General features: G+C 42.5%; 1 protein-coding gene across 1 annotated transcript in view; it reads left to right on the forward strand.

Moving 5' to 3' along the window:
* The first annotated feature begins 1,692 nt into the window (after window positions 1-1,692).
* SMN2 (survival of motor neuron 2, centromeric) overlaps window positions 1,693-22,210 on the forward strand; it is a 41,625-nt gene continuing 21,107 nt past the window's right edge. The window contains 7 exon segments of the mRNA XM_047794406.1: window positions 1,693-1,710; window positions 1,712-1,774; window positions 12,351-12,422; window positions 16,677-16,796; window positions 18,761-18,961; window positions 19,101-19,256; window positions 20,905-20,997. Of these exon segments, the coding sequence (XP_047650362.1) occupies window positions 1,693-1,710; window positions 1,712-1,774; window positions 12,351-12,422; window positions 16,677-16,796; window positions 18,761-18,961; window positions 19,101-19,256; window positions 20,905-20,997 (723 nt within the window).

A 22,210-nucleotide genomic window follows, 5' to 3' on the forward strand; every position in this document is an offset into this window, starting at 1 on the left:
TTACCACTGCTGTGTATGTTTTTATAGATTTTTATAGAAATTGAGATTTTTAGTTAAGGAATTTACCCAAAGTCACCCAGCTAGAAAGTGGGAGGTTAAGGATATGAATCCAAACAGACTGAATGCAGAGCTTCCAGAGTTTAGACATAGTTTCATATTTATTGGCCCCCCTTTTTTTTCTTCTATGAGTAGCTTCTTTTCCTGTCTTTACCTCTACTTGACAAGCTTTTCTTTCCTTTTTTGGCTGCCCCGCAGCATATGGAGTTTCTGGGCCAGGGATCAGGTCCAAGATGCAGCTGTAATCTAAGGTGCACCTTTGGCAACACCAGACCCTTTTAACCCACTGTGATGGGCCGGGCATCAAACCCGTGTCCCGGTGCTGAAGAGACACCACGGATCCCATTTTGCCATGTTGGGAACTCTGACAAACCTTTTTTTTCCCTAAATGTAAAAGAATATTAGTTAAAAAAAATCACTAAAATAGCCAAAGCAATCTATCCCTGGCCCAGGAACTTCCACATAATCCACCTTGACCCCTCGCCGCAGGTGCCAACAACAAAAAAAAAGTTACTAGAGATTTGGGAGACGAAATAGTAATCTAAATGTTATGGTTGGAAAGTGCTTAAGGCATGTTAGATTAGATTCCAGGCAGCTGTGTAAACGCTGTGCCTGTACCCTCATCTTTCAAAGGGAATAAGAGCCCCTAATTCACAGCATTGTTGTGAAAAGAAAAAGTACATAAAACACACAAAAGCACTTTTAAACAGGTAGCTGTATTATTATTGGTTACCAATGGACTGATTTTTTTCTTCCTGCTAACTTACCCATACTTTCCTTTTTTTTTTTTTTTTGTCTTCGTAGGGCCCCCATCCGCGGCACATGAGGGTTCCCAGGCCAGTGGTCCAACCGTAGCTGTAGCTGCAGGCCTACGCCACAGCCACAGAAACATAGGATCCCAGTCATGTCTGGGACCTACACCACAGCTCACAGAAATGACCCATCCTTACCCTACTGAGCAAGGCCAGGGATGGAACCCGTGTCATCATGGATGCTAATCAGATTTGTTTCCGCTGAGCCACAACGGGAACTCCTTACCGGTATTTTCTAAATGACCTAGAAGAAATATTATTTAGCTAAGAGAACGTGTTGTTTAAGACAATAAAACCCGGAGTTCCCGTTTGTGGCGAATTGGAAACCAATTTGACTAGGAACCATGAGGATGCGGGTTTGATCCCTGGCCTGGCTCAGTGGGTTAAGGATCCAGCGTTGCCATGAACTGTGGTGTAGGCTTGCAGACATGGCTGGGATCTGACATTGCTGTGGCTGTGGCCTAGGCCAGCGGCTACAGCTCCGATTAGACCCCTAGCCTGGGAACCTCCATATGCCATGGGAGCGGGCCTAGAAATGGCAAAAAGACAAAAAAAATAAAATAAAATACAAAAACCCTGGATGAATCACCCCACGAACAAACATAAAGGTGAAATCAAAAAATTGAGAAGATCCGGAGAAGAAACACCAAAGCGGCCCGCGATTGGAGCAGGCGGGGCCAGCGCTCCTAAAGCGTTGGTTGTTACTCTCTCCGGCCCGCGGTCTGCAAGCAGCCATGCTCTTCCGCTCCCAGAGGCCCGGTGGCGGAAGTCGTCACTCGCGGAGGGACTGAGCCCACGCCGCGCACCCAGCAGTAGGCGCGCCATGGCGATGGGCGGCGGTGGGCGGCGGCAGCGGTGTTCCTGAGGCGGAGGACTCGGTGCTGTTCCGGCGCGGTGCAGGCCAGGTGAGGCTGCGGCCGGCGCTACCTCCGACCAGCGTCCCCTCCTCGCCGTCAGCTCCTTCTCCGGCCAGTCCGCTTACTGCGCAGGTCGTGGTGGGCATGTTTCTAAGACTTTACCCATTTGGGAGCCTCAACCTCAAATTCCTTCCTCTGGCAGTTAGGGCTCGTTAATGACTTTGAGCCAGTGCCGCACCGCTGCTTGCTTGTACCTTGGCTTGTCTATCCCTTTTTCTCACTGGAGGGTGTGCGGGGTCAGGCCAGGGTGAAGCGGCGAAACCAGTTAGGAGTCTGTTGAAATGATCCAGGTGTTAGCTGTGAATGACAAAGTACTTGGAGTCTAGATGTATTTTGAAATCACAGGCAACAGGTTTTGCTTATGGATTCGGTAATAAAGGTTTGAGAGAAGAAAGTCAAAGATAACTCCGAGATTTTTCTGAGCAGTTGAAAAGATGAAGTTGCCTTTTACCTAGATGGGGAAGACTGCAAGTAAGCAGGTTTATAAGGGCGAAGGTTAGAATTCATTCTTGGGTGAAATGTGATGGGGGCGAGTTCGAGAATCGGAGAGGAGAAATTTAAGGCAGCGTTTGTAAGCAGATATTTCAAATTTATTCTAAGTACTGGAAGGTAGAAAATTTGGCCAGTAGAGGGAGAAGGAAATGAGATAATGGGTATTCTTAATTGTGTTTGTGCTTGTTTTTAAGGTGGGAGAGATGTTTCAGCATGTTAGTGGGCTAATGGAGATCCAGTAAGGATGGGAAAATTGATGATGCAGGAGAGAGAAAAGAATTACTGAAGCAGTGTTCTAGAGTAGGTAGGAGGGAATGGATTTGGCCTTTGTTATAAATATTGACAGTTCATGTGGTGATAGTTATATGAATATAAATTTGTGTGGATGGGCAGGAGATTGTGAAAATTCTGTTTTGATTGATGCTGTTCTCAGTAAAAGAAGTGAGGTTATTAGCTAGTAAAGACAGGGCAGGAAACAGGTGTTGGTGGTTAGAGAGGAGGAATGGTAGAAAGTCAGCCTCTAGGAGAGTGGATGAGTGTTGCCCTAGGGAAATGTCCTGGAAATGTTGCTAGGCAACATGAAAGGCCTACTTCAAAATCCTAGTTGTCAGCTTAAAGGAGGCTAGACAGCATGATTGTGTTTTTCTCTAGCTAAATTCAAATTCAGGTGTGTGAGGGCAGACAGAATAAATGAATGTTTGAAGTTAATAGGGTTGTAATTTTACCATGTATGAAGTGAGGCAGGGGAGAGGGTACAGGGTGTTATCCTGATGATTGACCATGGAATTTAGCTGGCTAAGAAAGGAAATGAGGACATTAGGATGGTGAGAGAAAAAGTGAGAGAACCAATGTTTTACCAATTCCAGGGAAGTAGAATAATTGTCATCATCAAGCTACTAAAAGGAATGAGTTGCAGAGCCTGGAGGGTGGTGGTTGAAGAGTAGGATTCTTGCCGTTAACTTATGGAGAGGTTGTAGTTAATGGTTATAATAAAGAAGATAGAAATGAGTGGCTGAGACTGGGTGCTGTAAAAGATCATTGGAGTTCCCATCGTGGTTCAGTGGAAATAAATCTGACTGGTATCCATGAGGACATAGGTTTGATCCCTGGCCTTGCTCAGTGGGTTAAGGATCCAGTGTTGCTGTGAGCTGTGGTGTAGGTCACAGGCGAGGCTCGGATCTGGCGTTGCTGTGGCTATGGTGTATGCCGGCAGCTGCAGTTCCCATTTGATCCCTAGCCCAGGAATTTCCATGAGCTTTGGGTGAGGCCCTAAAAAGACACTCCCCCCCCCCCCAAAAAAAAGTTGTTGGTAGCAGAAATTTTAAAGACCTAACAAGGACATGGTACCGCAGAGATCATCTACATGGTTTTTTATTTTATTTTATTTTTATTTTTTGCCCCCATACGACATATGGAGTTCCAGGGCTGGGGATCAGATCCAAACCACATTTGTGACCTGTATTGCAGCTGGGTTAACACCAGATCTTTTAATCCACTGTGCTGGGCCTGGGATCAAACCTGCATCCTGGTGCTGCATAGATGCCTCTGATCCCATTATGCCAGAGCGGGTTTTTAAGTTACCAAAAATTATAACAGGAGTAGTGTTGGAGAGAATACTGGGATATTAAACCTCAAAGAATGAAAGCAACCCACGAGACTGTAGGTGATTACAATAAGAAGGACTGTGGACAGTGGAGTTTGGTGACAAGATTTTCAAACCTGTAAGTTTTTAGGAAGGAAGAATAATCTGGAAGTGGAAGTGAAAGTCAGGAAGATTCCCTCCCCACCTCTGGTGCAGTGATTTGAGGGATATGGAGGAGAAAACATTTCATTTTGAGATAGCTGCAAGGAAAGAGGTGGGCTATTAGTGACTGAGAAACATATTTAAAGGTGGTCCTAGTGGTCTGTTCTGGTTACTGTTGTTATGTAACAAATCACCCAAAACTTAAGTGGCTTGAAACAGTAATCTTTTTATTATCTCTTACAGTTCTGAGGATCAGGAATTTGCAAAGGCCTTTCTGGGCAGTTCTCTTTCAGACCTTTTGTGCATTTGCATCCACGCAGTAGTCAAATAGCTGGGGACTGAGCAGCTAGGGATTGAAAAGCCATCCCTTTTCTTCTTGTCTCAGCTTCTCTGTGTGGTCCCAATATGTGGGATAGTTTGGATTTCCTACACCCCTTTGTAATCCTTCCCTTTTATTCATGCCTCCTCATGTCTTGTCCCCAGACAATTGCCTATCCGTTTTCTGTTACCATAGATGAGTCTGCATTTTCTAGAATTTTTACAAAGGTAGAATCTTTTTGGCTGCTGCTACTGCTGCTGCTGCTTTTTTTTTTTTGGCCACGCATACAGAAGTTCCTGGGCCAGGGCTCAAACCCAAGCCACAGCAGAGACAGCTCGGAATCCTTAACTGCTAGGCCCCGGGGAGCTTCCTGTTTGGCTTCTTTTACCCAGCATAGTTATTTTGAGTTTCATCCACTTCATTGTATATATCAGTCATTCATTCCTTTTCATTGCTCTAGGATCCTGTTGCATGGATGGATATGCTTCAGTTTGTCCATTCACTTTTCATGAGCATTTGGGTTGCTTTCAGTTTGGGGCTGTTGGAGATAGAACTGCTGTAACTATAGTGTAGAAGAAGCCTTTGTATGGCCACATGCTTGCATCTCTCTTTGGCAAACACCAAGGTAATGGAATAGATTCATTTTAGTTCTTTAAGAAGCTGCTAAACTTCTTAAAAATGGTTATACCACTTTACATTTCAACTAGCAATATATGAAAGTTCCATTTGCTCCACATCTTTGCTAACACTTGGTATGGCCAGTCTTGTTAATTTTAAGATGTTCTCATAGATGTGTAGTGGCATCTTATCATTGTTGTAGGTTTTTTGTTTTTTTGAATTTTTTTTTTTTTTTTTGTCTTTTTAGGGCTGGACCCAAGGCATATGAAAGTTTCCAGGCTAGGGTCAAATTGGAGCTGCAGCTGCTGGCCTACACCATAGCCACAGCAATGCCAGATCCAAGCTGCGTCTGCAAGCTACACCACAGCTCACAGCAACTCAGGATCCTTAACCCACTGAGCAAGGCCAGGTATCAAACCTGAGTCCTCATGGATGCTAGTCAGATTCATTTCCACTGAGTCACAATGGGAACTCAACCTGTTGTGGTTTTAATTAGCATTTCCCTAATGACAGATGATGTTGATCATCATTTTATGTGCTTACTTGCCATCCATATATCTTCTTAGGCGAAGTGTCTTTTCAAATATTTTACCCTTTTTTTTTTTGGTCTTTTTTGCCTTTTCTAGGGCAGTTCCCAGGCTAGGGGTCTAAACGGAGCTGTAGCCACCGGCCTACTCTACAGCCACAGCTCACGGCAACACCAGATCCTTAACCCACTGAGCAAGGCCAGTCATCAAACCCGCAACCTCATGGTTCCTAGTCAGATTTGTTAACCACTGCGCCACAACGGGAACTCCAAGCCCATTTTTATTATTATTATTATTATTTTACTTTTTTTGTCCTTTTTAGGGCCGCACTCGCAGCATATGGAGGTTCCCAGGCTAGGGGTCCAACCAGAGCTACAGCTGCCGGCCTACACCACAGCCGCAGCAATGCCAGATCTGAGCTGCGTCTGCGACCTACACCACAGCTCACAGCAATGCCGGATCCTTAACCCACTGAGCAAGGGCAGGGATCAAACCCACAACCTCATGGTTCCTAGTCGGATTCGTTAAGCACTGTGCCACGACGGGAACTCCTCCATGCCCATTTTTAAATTGAGTTATTTTCTTTTTGTTGAGATTTGAGAGTTCTTTGTATATGCTGGTACAAAACCTTTATCAGATAGGTAATTTGCAAATGTTTTCTTCCAGTATGTGGCATCATTCATTTTTCATTCTCTTAACAGTATCTTTTTTAGAACAGAAATTTTTAATTTTTTAAATGTTTAATTTTTTTTTTTTTTGGCTGTGCTTATGGCACGTGGATATCCCAAGGCCAGAGATTGAACTCAGACCACAGCAATGACATGAGCTGCTGCACTGACAATGCCGGATCCTTAACATGATGCAACACAAGGGAACTCCCAGAAATTTTTAATTTTGCTAAAATTGAATTTTTCAGGTTTTTTCCCTCTTTGCATAGCTGCAGCTGCAACATATGGAAGTTCTCTGGCTAGAGGTCGAATCAGAGCTGCAGCTGCAGGCCTACACCACAGCCATGAGAACATTGGATCTGAGTTGCATTTGTGACCTACTCCAAAGCTCATGGCAACACTAAATCCTTAACCCACTGAGCGAGGCCAGGGATAGAACCTGCATCCTCTTGGATACTAGTTGGGTTCATTTCCACTAAGCCATAAGAACTCCAATACCATACAGTTTTGATTACTATAGCTTTGTGATAATGTTTGAAATCTGGGAGCTTGGTGCCTTCAGCTTTATTTTTCTTTCCCAAGATTGCATTGGCTATTTGGAGCCTTTTTTGGTTCCATACAAATTTTGGGATTTTGCTAGGGGTTGCATTGAATCTGCAGATTACTTTGGCTAGTATGGACATTTTAACAATATTAATATTTCCAGACCATGACTATGGAATATCCTTACATTTATTTCTCCCTTCTTCATTTATTTAATGCCTTTTTTTTTTTTTTTTTGTCTTTTGAGGGCTGTACCTGTGGCATATAGAGGTTCCCAAGCTAGGGGTCTAATTGGAGCTGTAGCCACCAGCCTACACCACAGCCACACCAGATCTGAACTGTGTCTGCGACCTACACCACAGCTCATGGCAACGTCGGATCCTTGACCCACTGAGGGAGGCCGGGGATTGAACCTGCAACCTGATGGTTCCTAGTCCGATTCTTTTCTGCTGCGCCATTACAGGAAGTCCTTCATTTATTTAATGTCTTAATAGTTTTCAGTGTATAAGCCTTTCTCCTTAATTAGGTTTATTCCTAGGTATTTTATTCTTTTTGAGGCAGTTATAAATGGTATCATATTAATTTCTTTCTCTGATTTTTTTTTTTTTGGAATGTAGCAATATAATGTGTTTTTGTGTATTGATTTTGTATCCTGCAGTTTTACTAAGTTTGTTTATTCTGTTTTCGTGGAGCCTTTGATGCTTTCTATATATAAATCGTGTTATCTGCAGATAGTGACAGTTTTACTTCTTTCTTTACAAACTGGATGTCTTTTATTTAATTCTCTTGCCTAGTTGCTATGGCTAAAGTTTCCATTTCTATGTTTAGTAAAAGTGGCAAGAGTGTCCATCCTTGTCTTGTTATTGATTTTAGAGGAAAAGCTTTCAGCTTTAACCATTTAGTATGAAGTTAGCTGTCACTTTGTTGTGTTTAGCTTTATGAGGATGAGATATGTTCCCTCTATACCCACTTTTTTTTTTTTTTTTTGGCTGCCCTGTGGCATGTGGAGTTCCCTGGCCAGGGATCAGATGAGCCGCAACTGCTGCAGTGCCAGATCCTTAATCTGCTGTACTGGGCTGAGGATCAAGCTTGTGTTCCAGCACTCCCAAGATGCCACCAATCCCAGTGGGCCACAGTAGGAACTCCACTATATCCACTTTGTTGGGGTTTTTTTTTTTCACAAATGGATGTTGAAGGGAGTTCCCTGGTGAACTAGAGGTTAGGACTCAGTGCTTTCACAGCTATGGCCTGGATTCAATCCCTGGTCTGGGAACTAAGATCCCACATTAAAACATTTCATGCCATGCCCAAAACCTATGAACTTCCTGCTTCAAACTGCTTTTCCTGTGCTCCTAAGTTTTGGTATGATATATTTCTATTTCCATTTGTCTCAAGGTGTTTTTTTTTTTTCTCTTTTGATTTCTTCTTGATCTATTGGTTGTTTAGTAGCATGTTGTTTAATCTCCAGGTATTCGTGAATTTTCCAGTTTTTTTCTTGTAATTGATTTCTACTTTCATACATTGTGGTCAGAAAAGATGCTTGGTAGGATTCTCTTTTCTTAAATGAGAGTCTTATTTTGTGGCCTGGCCTATGATCTATCCTGGAGCCTGCCCCTGAGGTCAGAGCTCCAGGACAAGCAAATAGGTATCTTTTCCAGAAAGAATGGGGATGTATTTCACTCTGCTGTCTGCATAGTGTCCTGGGAGTGGTAACCTGCTAAAAACTGCCTCCAGTTCTTACAGTCAGTCACACAGGACCCAGGAACATAGGGTCTTTTGACCACCAGAGTCATGCACTCAGGTAGTGTCCCCTGGGTGGCAGCCACATAAACCAGGGCACCAGATGTTTGCAAAAGCTTCTTCCAGGAGATCCTGGCACCCTTGGCATGCAGCAGACGTGGAGCATGAAGATAGCATCTACCCTCTTAGGTCTCTGTAAAAGATTATAGTTAGTGCCTTAGATGTGTGCCCAGTTAGAAGTCTGTCCCTCAGGCTTCAACCATGGAAGTAATAGGCCCCTTTCACAGATGGACTGAGCTCCTGGGTCTGCTGCCTCTGCTGTTCCCTGGGGGTGGAAGCCATTTTAGCTCTCATTCTCTCTTGGTTACAGTCCAGTGAGACCTGTGTGAGTAAGCTCTACTGGCCACTGAAGCCAGACAATCTAGAGGTGACCACTGCCACAAAAACTTGGGCACTGAACAAGGGTATAAGCTCCTTTTTTGGGAGATACAGGTGAGCTTGAGCGAGGCAGAGAGAGTATAAATATTGCATCCTGCAGCCTCTCTGCATCTCTGTAAATCCCTAGTATATGCCAAACCAGAAGCCTGCTTCTCATGCTTAGGTTCCTGGACAAGCAAATAAACTGTTTTCACAAGAGAGACTGGGGTGGGTTTCATTCTGCTGTTTGTGCAAGTTCCCTGGGGGTGGTAACCTGCCAAGGCTGTCTGTGTTACAGTCCTGTGGGATCCAGGACAAGCCCCACTCTGGGCTGCAGGTATAAAAAGGGTACACCAGACATAAAAACTGGGACACCAGATGTGTGTAAAAGCTCTCTGGGAGGTACTGATACTGTGAAGCACAGCTGAGTGCAGAGATGGCCCCTGCCAGCTCCCGTAAGACAGATAGCTTAAAGATGGTGCTGCTAGCCTCTGTCCTTAGTATCCTATCAGGGCCTAGGTGTAAAATTAGATGCCTGCCCTGCCAGCCAATACTTTAAGCTGATGACAGAAAGTCTGTGCAAATCGTCTGCTTCTGTGCTGGGTCCTGGGTGTGGGGGCTTCTAAGCACGCGAACACTTTCAACCCATTTCTCGGTTCCTGTTCCCATGTGGGTCTCAGGGACATGAACCTCCTTGAGGTTTTTTTTTTTTTTTTTGGTCTTTTTTCCATTTCTTGGGCTGCTCCTGTGGCATATGAAGGTTCCTGGGCTAGGGGTCGAATCGGAGCTGTAGCTGCCGGCCTACACCAGAGCCAGAGCAACGCAGGATCCAAGCTGTGTCTGCGACCTACACCACAGCTCATGGCAACGCCGGATCCTTAACCCACTGAGCAAGGCCAGGGATCGAACCTGCAACCTCAGGGTTCCTAGTCGGATCGTTAACCACTGAGCCACAACGGGAACTCCATCTCCTTGGTTTTTTGTTTTAATGACTACACCCTTGGCATATTAAAGTTCCTAGGTCAAGGACTGAATCTGAGCCACAGCTGTGCCAATGCCAGATCCTTTAACCCACTGTGCTGGGCCAGGGATCAAACTCATACCTCCACAGTGACCCAAGCCACTGCAGTAAGATTCTTAACCCACTGCACCACAGTGGGAACTCCCCCCACCCTTTTTCTAAAAATGATTTTTATTTTTTCCGTTATAGATGGTTTACAGTGTTCTGTCAATTTTCTACTGTACAGCAAGGTGACCCAGTCACACAGACACATATATACATTCTTATTCTCACATTATCCTCCATCATGTTCTATCATAAGTGACTAGATATGGTTCCCAGTGCTATACAGCAGCATCTCATTGCTTGTCCATTCCAAAGGCAATAGTTTGCATCTGTTAACCCCAGATTCCCCATTCCTAGTTCTCCAAGTCCATGAGCTTCTCTTCTTTGGAAAGGTTCATTTGTGCTGTATACTAGATTCCAGATATAAGTGATAGCATATGGTATTTGTCTTTCCCTTCCTGACTTCTTTCACATTCTGTGAGAGTCTGTAGTTCCACCCATGTTGCTGCAAATGGCATAGTTTTGTTCTTTTTATGGCTGAGTAGTATTCCGTTGTGTATATATACCACATCTTCCTAATCCATTCCTCTGTCGATGGACATTTAGATTGTCCCCTTTGTGTTTTAAGTTAGATATTTTGGGCACCTGAGGTGCCCAATTTGATGTTCAAACACTTTGCTCCTTAGGCAGAAGCTCCAGGTTTTGTATTCCTTCCTGATTGTGGGTCACCATACCACGTAGATTTATGGCGAGACTCTTTCTCAGCCTTTCCTACACACTGTTTTTTGTTTCTTTTTTTAACCGCCCTACAGCATATGGAGTTCCCAGACTATGGATCAACTCCAAGCCACAGTTTGGAACTACACCACAACTGTGGGAATGCCAGATCCTTTAACCCACTGTGCTGGGCTGGGCATCAAACCCACATACCAACACTCCAGAGACGCTGCTGCCAATCCCGTTGTGGGAACTTCTCTCCTACCCACTTTTGGATTAAAGCATCTATTATTTGTCTATCACAGTTCAATATTTTATATTTATCTTATACTGTTCATATACCTCTCAGTGATGAATGCTTAGTACAAAGTGGGTCCTCAAAAATAGTTGGGTTTTTTTTTTAGAGTTCTCTCTTGGCTCAGTGGGTTAAGGATCTGGTATTATCACTGCTATGGCTCTGGATACAGCTATAGCATGAGTTCAGTCACTGGCCCAAGAACTTGTGTATGCCATTGGCATGGCCAAAAAAATTTTTCTTTTTGAATTGAATTAAATTTAAATAAAAAGAAATAATTATTTTAGGTATTTTCTCAGTTATTTAATATCACTCCATTTAGAATTAAAATAGGAGTTCCCGTTGTGGCTTAGCAGGTTAAGAACATGACTAGTATCATGAGGATGCGGGTCAATCCCTGGCCTCACTCAGTGGGTTTCGGTGTGGGTCACAGATGCGGCTTGGATCTGGCATGGCTGTGGTTGTGGTGTAGGCCAGCGTCTGTGGCTCTGATTCAACTTCCATATGTCACAGGTGCAGCCCTACAAGGACACAAAAAAAATTTTAATGACTTGATTAGTCAGTATTAACAGTTTTTATCCTTAAGCATTTTGAGAATTATTTTTGAATAAACTAGACACATAGCAAAGTCAAGGAAAAAAAATTTGTTTTGGACCACAGGGTCTCTGGTCAGAATAATAGCATTATCATAGTGTGGGTATAGTCAAGCTGATGGCTGTGTGTTTTCCCATTCTTCCAGACTAAACCCTTTATCTGCTCTTAGAAAAGACTGAAATGTGGGTTACCCTTGAACAGATACATTAAATTGTGGAGTATTTGGAGTTCCCATCATGGCACAGTGAAAAAAAATCTGACTGGCCTCACTAAGTGGGTTGGGGAATCCAGTGTTGCTGTGGTGTAGGTCGCAGGTGCATCTTGGATCTGGCGTCGCTGTGGCCATCGGCTCTGATTGGATCCCTGGCCTGGGTACCTCCATGTTCCTCGGATGTGGCCCTAAAAAGACAAAAAAAAATTGTGGAGTATTTACTTCATGGCACTCTTAAAACATTTACACATGTCTGGCTTTGGGGATAATGTCAAAATCTCTGAGCATTTAGAATCTCTGAGAATCTAGGCTTCTTGTGGTTTTATTTAGGATTTAAAATACCCATGTTTGGACTTTCCTGGTGGCCTAGCAGTTAAGGATCCAAGGAGCCACTGCTGTGGCTCAGGTCACTGCTGTGGTACAGGTTCGATCCCTGGCCTGGGAACTTCCACAAGCCTTGGGCATGGCAAAAAATAAGTAAATAAAATAATATAAAGTTCCCTTTTTGGTGTAATTTGATTATGTCTGGATTAAGATAGCTCTTGTTACTAACACACTTTTTTGATGAAACCCAACCAAATGTAAATTATTTCTTATTCTTCACCCTTCCCAGAGTGATGATTCGGACATTTGGGATGATACAGCGTTGATAAAAGCTTATGATAAAGCTGTGGCTTCATTTAAGGTATAAAATATTTATTCTTTTTTTCTCGTGTGTACTTGTTCAGGAAAAAATTGGTAACTTACTTTCAGTAAAGTGTTTAAGTACATATTATTCAGTTCTAATTTTGAAGATTTAAAGAGAACAAGTAAGGAGTTCCTGTCGTGGCTCAGCGGAAACAAATTTGACTAGTATCCATGAGGATGCAGGTTTGATACCTGGCCTCGCTCAGTGGGTCAAGGATCTGGTGCGGTGTTGCTGTGAGCTGTGGTGTAGGTCGCAGATGCGGCTTGATCTAGCATTGCTGGGGCTGTGGTGTAGGCTGGCAGCTGCAGCTCTGATTCGACCCCTAGCCTGGAAACCTCCATATGCTGTGTGTGCAGCCCTAAAAAGACAAAAACATTAAAAAAAATAAAGAGAAGAGGTTAGGAGTTTCCATTGTGGCTCGGTGGGTTAAGAAGCCGACCTAGTTTTTGGGAGGATGCGGGTTCAATCCCTGGCCTCACTTAGCGGGTTAAGGATCTGGTGTGTAGATGCAGCTCAGATCCACTGTTGCTGTGACTGTGGTGTAGGCTGGCAGTTGCAGCTCCGATTTGACCCCTAGCCTGCGAACTTACCTGTACCTTGGGTGCAACCATAAAATAGAGAGAGAGGGAAGGAGTGGGAGAGAGAGAGAAAGAAAAAAACAGGTTAGATAGGAAGTTAGTTCTCTTGTGGTAAGGCAGTTTAAGGATCCAACATTGTCACTCAGTGGCTTTGGTTACTCCTGTGGCATGGGCTTGATCCCTAGCCTGGGAACTTCCACAGGCCATAGGCACGGCCAAAAAAAAAAAAAAACCCTCAAAGAAACAGTTAGATAAATTTGTTGTATTCCTTTAGAAGTTGGTAGCCTGTCTATATGTCATCCCTTTAATAGAGGCAATTTCAGTAGAGTTTTAAACATGTATTGTTTTTAATATGTTTATACTGTATCAAACTACAGAAGTCTTCTAATTCAGATTAGTAGAAAGACAATCTGAATTATAACTTTAAACACATAATAGGGGTTCCCATTGTGGCTTAGCAGAAACGAATCTGACTAGCATCCACAAGGACGCAGGTTCGATCCCTAGCCTCACTCAGGGGTTAAGGATCCAGCATTGCCATGAGCTGTGGTCAAGGCTACAGACCCGGCTCGGATCTGGTATTGCTATGGCTGTGGCATAGGCTGGTAGCTGCAGTTCCAATTCAACCCTTAGCCTGGGAACCTCCATGTGCCATGGGTGCAGCCCTAAAAAGACAACAACAACAAAAAACCATGTAACAAACCATTATTGCATTAATATTGATGATAAATAGCCATAGTGTAGTAATTAATACTTGCAGTGTTTACAATGTTCTAGGTATTGTTCCATATGCTTTACATGCATTAAATTAATAACCCTCCTCAAATCCTGTGAATTAAGTATCAAGTGTTCCTGCTGGTGATGAATATCAAGGAAGATAGTTCTTTTGGAGGGTAATGTCCATTTTTTGTGGCCCGAAGATATTTCCACAGTTGTCCGATTACATCGCTTTCCCTGCTCTCTGAGGTATTTAGTCTTATTGAGCACCATGCCTGGGCCATCAGTCTGGGCACAGAGCACCCAGTCATACAGAGCACCAAACATAGAGTCCATTCTGTTCACTAGCTACTCTTATAGCATGAGGTAAAGACCAGGTCTGTATAATGGAAAAAATAAAAATCATTAAAAAAAAAAAAAAGACCCTGACACCTATGGTCAATTAATCTTTGACAAGGGAGGCAAGAACATAAAATGGGAAAAAGAAAGTCTATTCAGCAAGCATTTCTGGGAAACCTGGACAGCTGCATGCAAAGCAATGAAACTAGAACACACCCTCACACCATGCACAAAAATAAACTCAAAATGGCTGAAAGACTTAAATATACGACAGGACACCATCAAACTCCTAGAAGAAAACATAGGCAAAACACTCTCTGACATCAACCTCATGAATATTTTCTCAGGTCAGTCTCCCAAAGCAATAGAAATTAGAGCAAAAATAAACCCATGGGACCTCATCAAACTGAAAAGCTTTTGCACAGCAAAGGAAACCCAAAAGAAAACAAAAAGACAACTTACAGAATGGGAGAAAATAGTTTCAAATGATGCAAACCGACAAGGGCTTAATCTCTAGAATATATAAACAATTTATACAACCCAGCAGCAAAAAAACCAATCAATCAATGGAAAAATGGGCAAAAGACCTGAATAGACATTTCTCCAAAGAAGATATACAGATGGCCAACAAACACATGAAAAAATGCTCAACATCGCTAGTTATAAGAGAAATGCAAATCAAAACTACCATGAGATATCACCTCACACCAGTCAGAATGGCCATCATTAATAAATCCACAAATAACAAGTGCTGGAGGGGGTGTGGAGAAAAGGGAACCCTCCTGCAGTGTTGGTGGGAATGTAAACTGGTACAGCCACTATGGAGAACAGTTTGGAGATACCTTAGAAATCTATACATAGGACTTCCATATGACCCCACAATCCCACTCTTGGGCATCTGTCCGGACAAAACTCTACTTAAAAGAGACACGTGCAGCTGCATGTTCATTGCAGCACTATTCACAATAGCCAAGACATGGAAAGAACCCAAATGTGCATCGACAGAGGATTGGATTCGGAAGGTGTGGTATATATACACAATGGAATACTACTCAGCCATAAAAAAGAATGACATAATGCCATTTGCAGCAACATGGATGGAACTAGAGAATCTCATACTGAGTGAAATGAGCCAGAAAGACAAAGACAAATACCATATGATATCACTTATAACTGGAATCTAATATCCAGCACAAATGAATATCTCCTCAGAAAAGAAAATCATGGACTTGGAGAAGAGACTTGTGGCTGCCTGATGGGAGGGGGAGGGAGTGGGAGGGATCGGGAGCTTGGGCTTCTCAGACACAACTTAGAATAGATTTACAAGGAGATCCTGCTGAATAGCATTGAGAACTTTGTCTAGATACGCATGTTGCAACAGAAGAAAGGGTGGGGGAAAAAATGTAATTGTAATGTATACATGTAAGGATAACCTGACCCCCTTGCTGTACAGTGGGAAAATAAAAAAAAAAGATCAGATCTGTATGTCATCCTTGAAGCTGAACTCTAAATTTGTCAATATCATGCTTTCCAACATACGTATAGACTAGAAGTATACTAATGCAGAGTTACCAGGAAAGTTTTATAAAATGCCAGTTAAAATGGGGGTTGATACATATAAAGTTGGTGATACTGCAGAGGGAAGTAGACTGAGTAAAGAAAAAGAACTGATTTGGGCCAGAGATAGTTTCCTCTTAGTTGTATTGCATTTGAGGTAAATGTGGAGATATGAAATTGGTAATGGAAATGCTGATCTAAGTGAACCATCAGAGCTGGATAATAGTTTTGGTAGTCTAAATAGAAATAATAATTGAACTTGTAGGAATAGATGATCCTGAACTTGTAAAGGATGACCATTTCTTGTTGGAAATGCTCAAGTTTAAAACTTGATGGAGAAATAAAAATGTTAGGACCCTGGAAGTTCCCTGGAAGCCCAGAGGTTAAGGATATGGCATTGTCACTGCTGTGGCTCAGGTCACTGCTGTGGTGCAGATTTGATTCCTGTCCTGGGAACTTCTGTGTGCCATGGGCAAGACCAAAAAATAAAAAGTATTAGGGCCGTATTGCTATGTCATCAAAAATGTAATGATTGTTGGAGTTCCTGTTGTGACTTAGCAAGTTAAGAACCCGACATAGTGTACATGAAGATGCAGATTCAATCCCTGGCCTAGCTCAGTGCGTTAAGGGTCTGGTGTTGCCACAAGCTGCAGCATAGGTTGCAGATGTGGCTCAGATTTGGCATTGCTGTGGCTGTAGTGTAGGCCCCAGCTACAGCTCTGATTTGATCCCTATCCCAGGAACTTGCATATGCTCAGGTGCGGCCGTAACAAAAATTTAAAAAATTATATATGTTATGACTATCAAGAAAAATGATTGAGTCTAGTGTTATAGAAAGGTTGAGAGTGAGGAGACTTGATTAAAAGCATCCTTAGAGCTGATGATCAGATATATTATGCCCTTAAGAGCAGTTTCTATAGCATATGGGATAGTGAAAAGAGGAAATCAAGTCTGTCTGAGGTGGTTGGGCCTAGAGACCAGTTTATAGTGACAGAGTTATGTTACAGTTTTTTTTTATATATCACTCTGTGACATGTATATTTTTCTCATGTTTTCATAGCACGCTCTAAAGAATGGTGACATTTCCGAAGCTTCAGATAAACCAAAAGCCACACCTAAAAGAAAACCTCCTAAGAAGAATAAAAGCCAAAAAAAGAATACCACAGCCTCCTTGAAGCAGGTTATTTTAAAACATTGAGATTTAATTTCAAAGAATTTCTTTTTATTGTCTTTGTTAAATAGTATAAAATGCCCTTAACTTAAATGATTACTACAGTGTTTTCCATTGACATGTAATTATAAAATTTCTAAAGCAACTGTTAAACTTTTTGTTTTTAGGAATATCCATGTTAATAAAAGTATAAGGATTTAGGTGGAAATGACAAATAATAAATTCAGATCAGTGTTTATGTTGGGTGTGGAGAGGAAGAGGGTGGTGTTATTTGGGAGGAGTACTTAAGGGCCTTAAACTGAATTGGCAGTGTTTGACTTTTCCAAAACCAAGAGAGGTATCCTTTTTTTCTTAAAAAACTAAAGACTATTACTACTTGAGGGCCAAAAATTCTGAGAATCATTTCTGCTATTTTTTTATTATTATTTTTAATTTTTTGTCTTTTTGTCTTTTCTAGGGCCACACCAGCAGCATACAGAGGTTCCCAGGCTAGGGGTCTAATCGGAGCTGTAGCTGCAGTCCTACACCAGAGCCATAGCAACACTGGATCCGAGTCTCGTCTGTGACCTACACCACAGCTCACGACAATGCTAGAGCCTTTTTTTTTTTTTTTGGTCTTTTTGCCATTTCTTCGGCTGCTCCCGCAGCATATGGAGATTCCCAGACTAGGGGTAGAATCAGAGCTGTAGCCGCTGGCCTATGCCAGAGCCACAGCAACGCGGGATCCGAGCCATGTCTACAACCTACACCACAGCTCACGGCAATGCCAGGTCCTTAACCCACTGAGCAAGGCCCGGGATCAAACCCGCAACCTCATGGTTCCTAGTTGGATTCGTTAACCACTGAGCCACAACAGGAACTCCAATGCTGGATCCTTAACCCACTGAGCGAGGCCAGGGATCGAACATGCAACCTCATGGTTCCTGTCGGATTCATTAAGCACTGAGCCACAATGGGATCTCCCTTGTTTCTGCTATTTAAAATGATTGACCTGCAGTTCATGTTGTGGCTCAGCAGTAATGAACCCATCTAGTATCCATGAGGTTGTGGGTTTGATTCCTGGCCTCAGTGGATTAAGGATCTGGCATTGCCATAAGCTGTGGTGTAGGTCGCAGGCGAGGTTTGGATCCCATGTTGCTGTGGCTGTGGTGTAGGCCAGCAGCTGTAGCTCCGATTCCACCCCTAGCCTGGGAACTTGCATATGTCACAGGTGTGGCCCTAAAAAGCAAAAAATAAATAAATTAAAAAATAATAATAAAAATAGGAGTTCCTGTCGTAGTGCAGCAGAAACGAATCTGACTAGGAACCATGAGGTTGAGGGTTCAGTCCCTGCCCTTGCTCAGTGGGTTGAGATCCGGCATTGCCGTGAGCTGTGGTGTAGGTTGTAGACACGGCTTGGATCCCGCGTTGCTGTGGCTCTGGCGTAGGCCGGTGGCTACAGCTCCGATTCAACCCCTAGCCTGGGAACCTCCATATGCCTGAGTGCGGCCCTAAAAAGCACAAAACAAATGAACAAAAAATCTGTTACTTGGAAACTAATTGTATCATTAGCTGCTTTAGTTGTGTCATTACCAAAGGGGAAGAGTGCTGATGTTTGATGAGTGCTTGCTATGTGCTAGGCTAGATAGAGTGCTGGACCCTTTATATGCTTCCCCTCCTTTCTTTCCTCTACGACAAATACATGAGGAAGATTATACTAAACCTACTTAACGTATAGGGAAAATAAGATTCAAGGAGGTTAAGAAACTTGTCCATGATTATATAAGTGGCAGAATTATGACATATTTATATTAAAATTCAGATTTCTGTGTTTTTGACTCCCAAGTCTTTTTCACTATAACATTCTGCCTCCCAGAAAAGTTAACTGGAAGCTACTGCTCCACACCCAGCCCCCTCCCACCCAAACAAGATTATAGTTTGTTTACCCTCTTTTAAGGAAATATGTGTATGTGTATCTTTGGTTTCTTTTATAGTGGAAGGTTGGTGACAGATGTTCTGCCATTTGGTCGGAAGATGGCTGCATTTACCCAGCTACCATTGCTTCGATTGATTTTAAGAGAGAAACCTGTATTGTGGTTTACACTGGATATGGAAATAGAGAAGAGCAAAATCTGTCTGATTTACTTTCCCCCACCTCTGAAGTAGCTAATAATATAGAAGAGAATGCTCAGGAGGTAAGGATACAAGAAGTAGAAATCTTGCAGAGACTAGATGAGAAACAGAATAGTATAACTAGTTTGATCCACTGAGGCACTAAACTTTTTGTAATGATACTTTTATAACAAAAATAAATATATTTCTTTCTCTTAAAAGAATGAAAATGAAAGTCAAATTTCCACAGATGAAAGTGAGAGCTCCTCCAGGTCTCCTGGAAATAAGCCAAATAACATCAAGTCAAAAGCTGCTCCATGGAACTCTTTTCTCCCTCCACCACCCCCTATGCCAGGAGCAGGTCTTGGACCAAGAAAGGTAAACTTCTACCCAGAAAAGGTTTCCCAGCAAATGGATAATAGTATTGGGACATTCAGCCCCTTGTTAAGTGAATTGTAGCTTTTCTCGTGAAATTGTTTTCACTTTCTGTAGATGTTATATATACATACCTGAGAATTCTTTGAATAAGAAATAAGATAAAAATGCAGAATGGTTTATAATGAAGGACTTTGGCAATGACTTTTATGGAGTATTAGGTCTTAGGGTAATAATTTAGCAAACTTAAAAGTTTGAAAGCATAGTATTGTATCGTCAGCCAGGTATCGTGCTGCAGTCCCTATGACCCTTGTGTAAGGTATATAAAAATCAGAAGAGAATACAGTATTTATATCTGATGCAGTTGAAATCCAGAGAAGCTCCCTGATTGTTTTGTAGAGCAAAATGTAAGTTTTTATTTGGGGTTCTTTTGGTTATCAGTAACCAATCACCTTAAACAAGAGATTTTTACCTCAGGTTATGCCGTGCTGTCCAAGTCCCTGTCCCATTGTTGTATACAAAGCAGTGATTTCTTCAGGCAATAATAAATATTTTTAAAAATTAAGCATAACATTAAAACTTTTCCTTAGGCTGTTCTGTGAGAGCTTCCTTATTGAGGTTTATATTATATTTTATATGCAGAACATATACATAATATGCTTAATTGGTCTCACAGGGCTGGTTTTTCTTGTTAAGTGAGAAGCTTACTAGTTTTTACAGTATATACCCTGTGTTAGCATACATAACTAAAAGGGACGTCTGATAGATTATACAATTTAGTTAGTGAACTGTAGGAGATACATTCTTTCTTTCATTTTAATTTTTATTTTTTTTCGTCTTTTTGCCATTTCTTGGGCTGCTCCCACAGCATATGGAGATTCCCAGGCTCAGGGTCCAATCGGAGCTGCAGCCGCTGGCTTACACCAGGGCCATAGCAACGCTGGATCCGAGCTGCATCTGCGACCTACCACAGCTCACAGCAACGCCGGATCCTCAACCCACTGAGCAAGGCCAGGGATCAAACATGCAACCTCATGGTTCCTAGTCGGATTCGTTAACCACTGAGCCACGACGGGAACTCCGAGATACATCTTTTATGATTGAAATGTCTTGCTAAATATAGGATCTCTGATCTGTTAGGTAATTAAAAATCTTTCTTACTTTGGTTTTACTTCCTGAATGTCTATATAGGAAGGAAATGAGAAAAGTCTAAATTTATGGGTCTATATGACTTCAGCATTTGATACGCAAAATTCTGTGGAGTTGGGTTTTTTTTGCGTTTTTAGGGCTGTACCTGTGGCATGTGGAAGTTCCTGGGTTAGGGATCAAATGGCAGCTGCAGCCGCTGGCCTATACCATAGCCACATTAATGTGGGCATCTGAGCCACATCTGCGACCTACACCACAGTTCATGGCAATGCCAAATCCTGGATCCACTGAGCAAGACCAGGGATCGAACCCGCGTCTTCATGGATACTAGTCAGGTTCTTAACCCACTGAGCCACAATGGGTACTCTGTGTAGCCTTCTTGATATGGATAATACAGATATTATTCTGGGTGATTATTTAAACTCTTTTGACATTGATTTTTTTTTTCCTTTTTACATATTGAAACTGGTAAATTAATTTTCCTTTGAAATATTCTTTATAGCCAGGTCTAAAATTCAACGGCCCACCACCACCACCACCGCCGCCGCCACACTTCCTGTCATGCTGGCTGCCTCCGTTTCCTTCTGGACCACCAGTAAGTGCAAAAGAATTCAAATTAAACTTTGCTTTCATACACAGTTTGGAATTTAGCAGAACATAGGTAGTTGGAAAATGTTGTTTTATACCAAACCTAGGGCCACGTCCTAATGGATAAAAATTCAAACTAAACATAGGGGGGGTTTTTTGGTTTTGTTTTTTTTGTCTTTTTGCCTTTTCTAGGGCTGATCCCATGGCATATGGAAGTTCCCAGGCTAGGGGTCTAATTGGAGCTGTAGTTGCCATCCTGCGCCAGAGCCACAGCAACTCGGGATCCAAGTTGAGTCCGAGACCTACACCATAGCTCATGGCAATGCTGGATCCTTAACCCACTGAGCAAGGCCAGGGATCAAACCTGCAACCTCACGGTTCCTAGTCAGATTCATTAACCACTGTGCCACGACGGGAACTCCTGGGGTTTGTGTTTTTAATGACAGACTCAATCCTCATAAAGCCCCAACTCTGAGTCCTATTGTGCATGCTTCCATTCTGGCAGAAGTATCTAAGGGAGGTAACTCATATACAAAAGGATTTAATTACCCTGTACTAAAGATTTATCTTTTAGGAGTTCCCTTTGTGGCGCAGCAGAAACGAATCTGACTAGGAACCATGAAGTTGCTGGTTCAATCCCTGGCCTTGCTCAGTGGGTTAAAGATTCGGTGTTGCCGTGAGCTGTGGTGTAGGTCGAAGAAGCGGCTTGGATCTGGTGTTGCTGTGGCTGTGGCGTAGGCCGGCAGCTATAGCTCCGATTGGACTCCTAGTTTGGGAACCTACATATGCTGCGGGTGCGGCCCTAAAAGGACAAAAGACAGGAAAAAAAAAAAGATTTTATCTTTTTCCCTTCCAGGCATGCTTGGATGTTAGCTCTGATCAGGTAGACTCTCCAGATATCTATTGATAAATTTTTAGATACCAACAATGGGTGAAATATGAAGACGCTTTTTGGTAAAATCTGTGTTGCGATGGAGTTAGTGTAGGTATTGTACCCAGAACCTTCACTTGAAATTCTGTGTGGGTGTTTTTTGAGGAAAACTGTAGAAGCATTCATCCATGGTCTTTTTACCAGTAGCTTCATAATGAAACAGAAAAATAGGCCTAATCAAAGCAAATGTTTATGTAACTTGTTATCTTTTGATTCTTGTTCAATTTAATTTTATTGGTCTTTTGTTGTTCTGGTTGGCTTTTTCCAAATGCCATGTTGTTAAAAAATT

This window comes from Phacochoerus africanus, chromosome 1 (genome assembly GCF_016906955.1).
Source record: "Phacochoerus africanus isolate WHEZ1 chromosome 1, ROS_Pafr_v1, whole genome shotgun sequence".
NCBI lineage: Eukaryota > Metazoa > Chordata > Mammalia > Artiodactyla > Suidae > Phacochoerus > Phacochoerus africanus.